This window comes from Pecten maximus, chromosome 16 (genome assembly GCF_902652985.1).
Source record: "Pecten maximus chromosome 16, xPecMax1.1, whole genome shotgun sequence".
In the NCBI taxonomy this organism is placed as follows: domain Eukaryota; kingdom Metazoa; phylum Mollusca; class Bivalvia; order Pectinida; family Pectinidae; genus Pecten; species Pecten maximus.
In genome coordinates, this window is record NC_047030.1 from 26194980 (window position 1) to 26206502 (window position 11523).

At 33.2% G+C, this 11523-nt stretch overlaps 1 protein-coding gene across 1 annotated transcript in view; it reads left to right on the plus strand.

Annotated features, from left to right (window-relative positions):
• The window catches only part of LOC117344606, an 80614-nt gene extending 79304 nt beyond the window's left edge, over positions 1-1310 (plus strand). The window contains exon 55 of the mRNA XM_033907416.1: positions 401-1310. Coding sequence (XP_033763307.1) covers positions 401-564 — 164 coding nt within the window. The 3' untranslated portion in view covers positions 565-1310. The remainder of the gene's footprint in view (positions 1-400) is intronic.
• The last annotated feature ends 10213 nt before the right edge of the window (positions 1311-11523 follow it).

Here is an 11523-nt window from a genome sequence, read left to right on the forward strand (position 1 = left end):
CAATAGAGTTGAATTTACACATTGTTTGGAATGAACTTATTTTCATAAAATGATCATGTTTCAGTTGTGGCTAAACTTGTTTACTCAAATTTGGCTAAAGTTTTAAATTGGGGGCACCAGTAGGGGACATGTATTGGTTTAGCAATACTCACAGAATGCTTGCTTTTCAAAAGTTACAAAAAACACTCGCTAAAGCTTGTGTTTTGGGTAATATTTGAAAAAATCTAACTCAAGTGAAAGAAATACCATTTACGACTACCACTCTATATAACTTCTATATCAACATTCAATAGGTATATGCTGTTCCACCTCACGGTAATCTTGTTTTTGTAACTTCACTTACAAGACACAGAAAGGTGGGGAAGTTTATTTACTTACATGATTCCATTGCTATCCACAGCTGTGTTGACCCAACCAGAGTCTGAGCAAACTTCAGGTCAAACAACTAGTCGCAAGGAGCCAAAAGAACCAACGAAGCCAAAACTATTCCGCATGAGGGAGACGGGTGGTTCCAAGTCGGGCAAATTGAAGAGTCAAACAAGTCAAGCATGTAGTGTAATGTAAAAGTGGAAATCGATACCCAAACATTGCTTCTTGTTGTGAATTATCAAAAACTCTTTTGAATCAAAATTATCTGCTTCTGAGTTAAGACAATTGACGAATGATTTGTTAGTGTATGCATGTATCTAGATTCTGTAGATATTACAACTTTAATCAAATAGCAGTTGAGACTGATGATAAGTACTTAGCATTTTGTATGAAATTTTATCATATTTAATTACTGCTACAAGGAGCCAATGCCTTCTAATTGAGATTAATATTTTGCATTTGCATAATACTTAATCCAGGCTGGGTTCATCATATCACGGGGATATACTAACTAATTATAATTCATCATTGTATACCCATTTTTATGTATTAATCATCCCCTGTGATCATCATCTCATTTAAACATATGTTTAAGTAAATACATGGATAGACTACAGTTAGGCTTTTCCATGTTGTATGTTAATATATACACTTGTATGATATATATACATGTACGCACTTACTTTCTTCTGCTTGTCTTCTGATCTTGTTTCTCTAACAAAACAAAATATGCTTGTTTTTTGCCTGAGACATCGATACACATGTCTATACTATCGCTTACAATATATAGTGTACTATTGTACTATTGCTTATAGTATATATAGGGTACTATCATACTACTACTTATAGTATATATAGGGTACTATCGTACTACTGCTTATAGTATATATAGGGTACCGGTAATATCGTACTACTTATAGTATATATAGGGTAATATTATACTACTACTTATAGTATATATAGGGTACCGGTAATATCGTACCACTTATAGTATATATAGGGTAATATTATACTACTTATAGTATATATAGAGTATATATAAGGTAATATCATACTATATAGTACTGTGTCATATTATCATTTAATAACATGGAAGTTTATTTGTCAGTTTTCGAGAGAAAACACTGACATTTTAATTTGCAATTTTCTTGAAACTTACCATAAGAACAAACAGGGACTTGTGATACATATACACGTGTAATTTGTATGTGTTTCGTTATACATGTACTCCCGATTATATATTTTGAAAGCTGTGATATTTTTCCACTGCTGCCTGAAAGTCTTGTTTACATGAATTGTTGTATATTTCTATAATCTATATATTGTTTGTTGTTTATACAATACATTCAATGATACTGACTAACAAGAATTGACAAACAAAAGCGAAATCAGAGGTTGACAATCAAGATAAATACAAATCTCTTCAGCACCTTTGGAATACGCTACTACAAAAAGAGGGCATTCACTAAGCAATTTTATTTATTGGAAATATATTAATGATTAAGTTGATCCAAGTCCTTTGAAGGTTACAAACCAACCTTTTCATATTGTATCAAAAACATTTTTACGCACGATTCCTTACAGTCTCAAGGTTTGTTAACTCTTGTGATCCGCAAGGTGTGCAGAGGGACGCTTTGGCTTATGGAACGCCTTTTGATAGTAGAAAACGTTTACTATTCATTCCATCATCGCCACACCCACACATAAACTGACAGTTATATTTGTTACTTTATAACCTTATTAAGAAACTATTTAAAAAATTTATGTACATTTATTTATTATGCATCGACAACTTTTACATGTTGAAAGTTTACTTTTACATATCATACTCGTGATACTTTATATTATTCTGCTCAAGTTTTAATTTAACTCTAATTTATTAAGCGTATATATTTTTTTGATGTGATGATAATTCAAATACATTTTTTATATCCTGAGCTTGATTTAACTCTATTTGTCATACCAACGACCAATCATATATTCTAACCAATGTTATGTACAAAATGTTTTTATTTAAATACACATCACAAAATGTATCTGTGATCATATTTTGATATGATGCATGACATTCCTTTTACGTCCTTCTTTTTCATTTTTTCTGTCACACGCTTTCTAGTGAATACAAACCAAATGATTTCCTGGAAAATGTTGTTATTTCAGGGGTGTGCTATGAAGACTGAACTGTTCAATATTCCAATTTTTGCAAAGTTAATACCTGTTGACTAAAAGGTAAAAGTAAAGATATTTTTTACTGGGAATTCGATTAAGTGTGTCTTTTTCAGCAATTATATTTCATCCTGAGAGAAATAACAGCAGTAAAAACGATATATGTCCAAAAATCAGTCATGCCGTCCAAGTCCATTGAAGCTCTTGTTTCATTTTATAACAAATATGTTCCGTCCATTTATTTTAGGGAATGGTTAAGCCATTCACTTAATCAATGTTATGATTGTATTGGGTTACGATATATCGATGTCACATGTCTGCATTGTCCTTAATCCGAAGGTTACTGATGTCTGAGTATCGGCCTTTTATAAATCTGGACCAGCTCTATCCGATTTTTAAATAGCCGGATGACCTTAACCTCAAATTCCACTTTAACGTAGCGGTAAACATGGACCTACCTATACTCTGCTGACTATAAGGTGTACTGTTCTCGAACCATACTTTTTGTATAGGAGTACATAATATTTTACTTACCTAAAACGTAAGCGCTATTTTGATAGCATTTTTCCTTGTTTTATGACTGTTACTGTTTTGAGAGCATGTGATACAAGACTAATTTGTAAAACTGTTTTGTAATTTAAAAAAAAAATGATTTATTTTTTTTATCTCATCTAGACGAATTCTACATTTGGTAGAAAATAATAGACTAGATAATATCTAATGTTTTGATTTATTAAGAATAGTGTAGTGAAGTTATGAATGTGAATTTGTTGCTTCTTGTGTGTATACCGGTTTATATCTGAATTTTATATAATGTCCAAAAATCAAAATGCCGTCCTATATCACCAATTAACAAACAACGTGACACCTCAATACATTTAGTTTGATGTTTAGAATGTAGCATTGCTATAACTTCATCTTAACACAATATACATATTAATCAAAGTTTAAACTAAACTCCAATACTTGCATGTATACAATTATATTGAGTAATTGAGTAAAGCAATCGTTGTCTTTTTGCAATAAAATGTAGTGAAATTGATGTTTTCGTCTTTGTAATGGACTTGTTTTTATTTTTCTAATAATCTTTATTGAGATAGCTAATTTAAGTATGTTGCCGTTGTCTATCGATAACACAGATGTTTGTTATCAACATAATCAACGGCAGCACAAATAAGAGAAACACTTTGTGTATCGTGTATATAAACATAAAGAAATATTTAGATGACAGTTGAAATTCCATATTATAATCGTTAGCGTTATTAAGCCTGAAGAGAGTCGCACTGCTTGAAAACGTTAGCGATTATAATATGGAATTTCAATTTTCATGTTAATATTTCTTTTTTATGTTTATATATATATGATATATATATATGTTAAGGACAGTACCGATTCCTTTAGTTCCATAATGCCCCACTTATTTTTTTTATATCGGCATGAATTAAGCTTTTCTTTAATGAACACCTATAAAGCGTTACAATTGATTCCGTATATATGAAATAGATTAGAGACCTTTATTGTATTTGAGGTGGATTTGAAGAAAAAACAATCAAAAGACCCAATATTATCTGTTCACTTGCATTCCATCATTCATGGCTACAAATAAAAACTAGCTTACACTTTATGTGACGAGATTTTATTGAATATTGATCCAAGTGCTGTTAAAAAACAAGTTTAGGACAGTTAAAAAATAATTTCAATTGACGTAATATTTATTGGTGTATTTTATTTCATTCTAACACTGGATATTGGAATAAAGCTTTACATTCCTGATTTATTTAGTTTGTTGATTTTTTCTTGTTTTAGTGTCTATTCCTTTTCAGCCAACGACGTATCGTTGTATATGTTCCTGTTTTAGCATAGCCGATATGGCTGTCAACGACCCGAGTATCTATTTCATTTTCGCGAATTAATGAAGACAAGTACATGTGCGTGTCGCGTTATTGGTGGTTCTGTTTCTGAAGTAGTACAAACATGTTTAATACATGGTCAGAGACGTCTGACATGGCTGAAGTCACCTGTTTGGGGACCAGAAGAAGAGCAAAACTATGCCCTGCAACTACTTAATAAAGTTGAGACTTTTTACTGATGATATTTAGGACATGTAATCGCGAACTAACAACGAAAAAAAATTAAAACGGTTAGGAGAAAATATTTCTTTTTCGTCCTCAACATACTTGGTTTATTTGGTTTATTTTGTTTAACGTCCTATTAACAGCCAGGGTGATTTAAGGATGTGCCAGGTTTTGGAGGTGGAGGAAAGCTGGAGTACCCAGAGAAAAACCACCGGCCTACAGTCAGTACCTGGCAACTGCCCCATATGGGTTTCGAACTCGCAACCCAGAGGTGGAGGGCTAGTGATAAAGTGTCATTAACCACTCGGCCACCGCTGTCCCTAAATATACCATTATCATTACAACATATAGGGTAACAAATAAATCATACTTCATAGTTATAAAAATAGTTTTAGTAAATTGAAACGGTTTTATAATTGAAGCAGTTTGCTTCCTTAATTTCCTGTAAAACGGTATATGTTTTTTTAAAGTAGATACCAGTGATATAGACCACGGATTGGGTCTCAAGTTTTCTTGGTAGACATCTGTTGAATTTTATGATACGTCAATGTACATGTACCGTTCAAGGCATTATAGAATAACTGAAGTATTTTTATTTTGTAGCCAGCTGGTGTTGCTCTCTCAAAACAGAATAAGATAAAAAAAAAATGCAACATTTAGGCTGTGCATGTATTAAAAATGTAACTTTAGGTTGTAATTGTGATAAAAATAAGACGTTAGGTTGTAATTGTGATAGAAATGTAATGTTAACTTGTAATTGTGATAAAAAAAAAGTAACGTTAGGTTGTACTTGTAATAACAATGTAACGTTAGGTTGTAATTGTGTAAAAATAATGTTAGGTTGGTTGTATATATGATAAAAAATAATGTTACAGTGGCGTAGGAAGTCATCAAAAAGTGGGGGGGCAAAATTTTTTTTAACCTTAAATTTTACGCACTATACAAATCGTATGCCATTTCCGCAAAATTAGGCAATAATTATCATTTCAATATCCCATGATAATTTTGATAATTTATGTAGTACAAAATAAGTTATTTACGCAAATCATGAATCACCAGGTCCGGCCAGGATTTTCGAAAGGGCGGGTGGTCCAGTAATTTAGTAATAATGCGAGCGCCGTAGGCGCGAGCCGATTTTTTTTTTTTTTTTTTTACGAGGGGTCTGAGGGGCCGCTCAGCGGGTCCAGGGCAGCGCCCTGATAGGGGGTTCTAGGGGGTCTAAGCCCTCCGCGGAAAACGAATATAGCACATTTCCAATAATTCGGGATCAGGCGCGGATCCAGGAGTTTTCGAAAGGGGGGTCCAGTAATTAAGTGATCATGCGAGCGCCGTAGACGCGAGCCGATTTTTTTTCCCTTTTTGCGACAGGTCTGGGGGCCGCCCAGCGGGTCCCAGGGTGGCGAAGCCCCCCTGTGGATCAGCAATCGAAAGGAGGGTGCAGTAATTTATTGATAAAGCGAGCGTCGTAGGCGCGAGCCGATTTTTTTTTGTATTTCCTCGTACCTGTCGGTAATTAGTATCACTCTATTCACGTTAAAACCGCGCAATTTTATTCATGTTGTGTTTCTGTCTTGTTCTCATTATGAACTCAATTAACTTCACAAATTACCATCAACTTATTGAATCTATGTGATGAAGTTAAGCAAAATTTCGTATTAAGATATAAATATTGACTTACCAGGCTATTGCAGACGACCGACACACAGGTCTGAGGATTGATATACTAGTATAAAGGTCGGAATGTTCCGGATGTACAAGATACAGTTTTTATCGTTACCTTCAAGAAAACATTATCGGTTCGAAAATACACAGATATTTATCGAAATGAATATATAAATTCGTGTTTTTTCCCCTTTTTTAGATTTTGGATGTCAAAAAGTGGGGGGGCAAAAAGATATGTTTGCCCCCCACTGAAAAAAGTGGGGGGGGCAATTGCCCCCCCTGCCCCCCCCGCTTCCTACGCCACTGAATGTTAGGTTGTATATATGATAAAAATGTAAGGTTAGGTTGTATATATGATAAAATGTAACTTAAGCTTTTGCTTGTGATAAAACGTAACGTTAGGTATTACAACATATAGGGTAACAAATAAATCATACTTCATAGTTATAAAAATAGTTTTAGTAAATTGAAACGGTTTTAAAATTGAAGCAGTTTGCTTCCTTAATTTCCTGTAAAACGGTATATGTTTTTTTAAAGTAGATACCAGTGATATAGACCACGGATCGGGTCTCAAGTTTTCTTGGTAGACATCTGTTGAATTTTATGATACATCAATGTATATGTACCGCTCAAGGCATTATAGAATAACTGAAGTATTTTTATTTTGTAGCCAGCTGGTGTTGCTCTCTCAAAACAGAATAAGATAAAAAAAAAAAATGCAACATTTAGGCTGTGCATGTATTAAAAATGTAACTTTAGGTTGTAATTGTGATAAAAATAAGACGTTAGGTTGTAATTGTGATATAAATGTAATGTTAACTTGTAATTGTGATAAAAAAAGTAACGTTAGGTTGTACTTGTAATAACAATGTAACGTTAGGTTGTAATTGTGTAAAAATAATGTTAGGTTGGTTGTATATATGATAAAAAATAATGTTAGGTTGTATATATGATAAAAATGTAAGGTTAGGTTGTATATATGATAAAATGTAACTTAAGCTTTTGCTTGTGATAAAACGTAACGTTAGATTGTATATGTGATAAAAATGTAATGTTGGGTTGTACTTATGATGAAAATATAATGCTTGGTTATGCATGTAATAAAATCCCCCAAATAAAATTACATATGTATATATCTATATATAAATACGTAACGTTAGGCTGTACATGTAATAATTTTCTCCAGATATATTACAACAAACACAGGGTTTCAAGAGGTGCAGGTTGATGACTATGAAGACCGTAGTCAGCAGCATGATCTCAATGAGGAATACAATGTATTATGTCTGCGTGTTACAGACATGACATTGCTTTGACTCAAATTTTAAGGACGTGACCTAGATTTGACGTAGATCTGTCCATAGGGGGAAGAGTTCGATGAATTAGGATACCATTCTTCGAGATCACCTTGGCCCAGAATTACAGAATTTCATAAAGTTTGACAAGCTTGTTCTACCACAAATTATCATATCAGGATTTGAAAAATGTTAAAATGTGATTAGCCTTATCACCTTTTGAACAACTGGGCCCTGGTCGTATTCTTCTAGTATTTCTTCATGCTTCCACCACAGATTGGAAATTCTAAATTATGACCTGAATGATCACTTGTTTTTTAAAAGGACCGATAATGCACATGTCAGTTTGTTCCTTTATCGGAAAAAAGGATCTTTGGTTGTAAAACTGAGAGGAAAAATGAAAACTATCTTCTTCTGTTCCTCTATCAAAAGCAAACGCTCCAAAAAATAAGTATCATATCCTAGTTTTATAGATATGTGTGAATATGATCCTTCTTGTATAAACTATAGATTACATTGTAGATGCTACAAACAAATTAATACAAATGTTTGTAATATATCTCCAACTTACCTTAATTCGTCGGCTTGATGGTTTTGTGCGAAAGGTCTTTTAAGCATATGTGGTGTCATTTGTTTCAACTCCTCACAACTCCGGTATAGTGTCACCAATGCCATTTTGTGGTTGGAGTTTCTCGTAGAGTTTCGTTTACTTGAACCAATTCCAATCTGAGAAGCGATCCTGATATTGTTGTTTTACACATTTACTGTACATCAAGTTTATGACTGGTACATATACATGTAAGTAAAACAACCTTTTGTTTTATTTATCGATAATCCAATTAAAACAATTAAATACAATAATGTCCATGAGTGTGTGCATCCTAATAATAATAATAATATTCACCGGATTTACCAGTACTGCATACTGGCATGATCCTGAAGAATAACATCTTTATGTGTATTTATGTTTGTAAATAACCCAAATGATTAATTCAATGACGGAATACATCCTGACAACAAAATCTAAATGATACATGTACAAGCCGTATCTATAAATCTACATGACTCTTTCTAGCATGCACCTTGTTAATAGTATTCAATGACATTCATATAAAATTAAAACAGAAAATTAGTAGTCATTTTACAAGAATAAGCCTAATTCGCTTGGTATAGGTTTGTATCTTCCTAGTAAACAAACACTTAACTTGCTGTCGGGGAAAAAATCCGATTCACTGACTGCACTGATATGAGCATTTCAGCTGCATAGTCCAATAGCTAGCTTTTGTGGCTGTGCGGTTGAGTGTCGTGTCTGTGTACCGAAGTTAAAGAACTTCGAGTGTGGTCAGCTCTTGGATAGGTGACCGCTCCGTTTTAAAGCAATGATCTGGCACAAATGTCAGACCAAGGCAGTTCAATTCAAAAATTACATTTCCTTCACCTCATTCTTCTTCATGTAAATTGGAGTAAATGTGCCTTCGTTACACTTTCATACAGACAAATTCATACATCCCTTCATGTCAAATTCTAGAAATCTTAAGGGATTTCTTGCTTCATTTGTATGAGCGATAGGTATCTCATGTTTATGGGTTGTTAGTTTAGCGGAAAGACCTTCAGACTGAACATTTTATAAACGGGACAGAACATCATTATGTTGCAGGGTATGAGAGCACATTCCATACGTTTTCATACATTCTAAAAAAATCTAAATATCAAACGTTTGGATTGTCTTTTGAACAAAATTAATAGCTGAATCTTCACACCAACAAGCTAATTCTTTGCTCATTTTTTTTTTTTTTTTTGCAAAATTACCAAGATATGACATGGTGATTTTACCCAATCATTTTCTTTGCCTTCGCGGCACGTCTTATCGACCTTGGGGTCCTAATGTGTGGCTTTGATCGCCAGTTTCGCCATTCCATGCGCGACATCTTTTCCGTGGCTCATTTACCTATAGAGAGTGGAGCACCGCATTAGAGATTCTCCCTAATCAGTGAGTAGTTTCCGTGGTTTGATTGCAATTATTGACAACTACCGTGTTGAGTCTCGCATTAGGGTATATTTTATATCATTACACTTTTTTATGTTTTCCTTTTTATCCAATACCTAGCATATGATGTCGCATATGTTTATTCTAGAAAACGTTCAAAATGAATCTTATGGTTTTCTACTAGGTTTTTCATAACCGCCTTAAAAATCGGCAGTCGGTCAATTTTTGAAATACCAATTTTTGCTTGGACAAGTGTGCAGATTAACACTATTTTGTTTTGTTGTTTTTTATTTCCGGGTTTTCTGTTTATAATACCTGCATATTCGAACAACCCTGAATATATTCCCCATCAACTGTATTAGAATTCCCCATGTATCGTTGCGTCACCTGATTTTTTCTGCTTCTGTGTGCTTGCAGTTTTACAGAAGAAAGGATTTGAAATATATATCTACCTTATATCATACGAATAAATTTCAATGTTATTTTCAGTATGAAAGTGGCAAAACCTCCATATAAACAGCACATCTGTTGCGAGTGCTATGTGGTTATATCTAAATAAATGGAGACGTGATCTATTCATGTTATGTGTGGATAAAGTAAATGATTAGGATTGGTTTCCGTAAAGAATTTTAATGCAGCTACAATAAATCCAAGTGTGCCTGATAAAGATTACATAAATCTTAACAAACGTGTTGCCAAGTCGATATGACCCATGATAGCGTTTGCATACGACGCCAATCCCGGATATAACTACTTTGTGTACCAGTTACAAATTCAGATACATTACTGTAAACGCACATATTTAGCGGTATTCTTATTTTAGTGGTAATCTTATTTTAGTGGTTATCTAATTTTAGTGGTAATCTAATTTTAATGGTAATCTAATTTTAGTTGTAATCTCATTTTATTGGTAATCTTATTTTAGTGGTAATCTAATTTTAATGATAATCTTATCTTATTTTAGTGGTAATCTTATTTTAGTGGTAATCGCATTTTAGTTGTAATCTTATTTTAGTGGTAATCTCATTTTAGTGGTAATCTTATTTTAGCGGTAATCTTGTTTTAGCGATAATCTCATTTTAGTGGTAATCTTATTTTAAGATTGGTTGTTTTCCATAAACAATATGATTCCTGAAATACTGCAAATATATTTTCTGTCCAATCTTATTTTAGCGGTAGTCTTATTTAAGCGGTAATCCTCTTTTAGAGGTTATGTTATTTTAGAGATTTTCTCATTGAAAGTTATCAGCTAAATTAATTGTTCTCCATGGCAAATATTTCGATGAAGCGAGTTACTTTTAATTCAATTACGACCCAAACATTTGAGTCCATCAAATTCAGTACTAACGCAACAGTGAGAAAATACCATTGCAGAATCTTAAATTTTAACTCTTTCCTGGCCGACTTGGTTTTGGTTTCTAATCGGGTCAAATTTAGGAAATCACTCGTCATGAATGAGTTGTAAGAACTTGGCTCTCATCCATATGTCACTTTGGACAATAAAATATAAATCACCTCGTCATTATAGGCAACAAAGACATATCCAAGTCCTTTAAGCCCAGTGTCGAATGACGTGTTGTCAGAATATTGTCTCTAAATAACGCGCAATATCATGAACATGTATATCACGTACATGTATATCACGTACATGTATATACTCAATATCATGGACATGTATATCACGTACATGTATATCACGTACATGTATATCACGTACATGTATATCACGTACATGTATATCACGTACATGTATATCACGTACATGTATATCACGTACATGTATATACTCAATATCACGTACATGTATATCACGTACATGTATATCACGTACATGTATATCACGTACATGTATATCACGTACATGTATATACTCAATATCACGTACATGTATATCACGTACATGTATATCACGTACATGTATATCACGTACATGTATATACTCAATATCACGTACATGTATATCACGTAC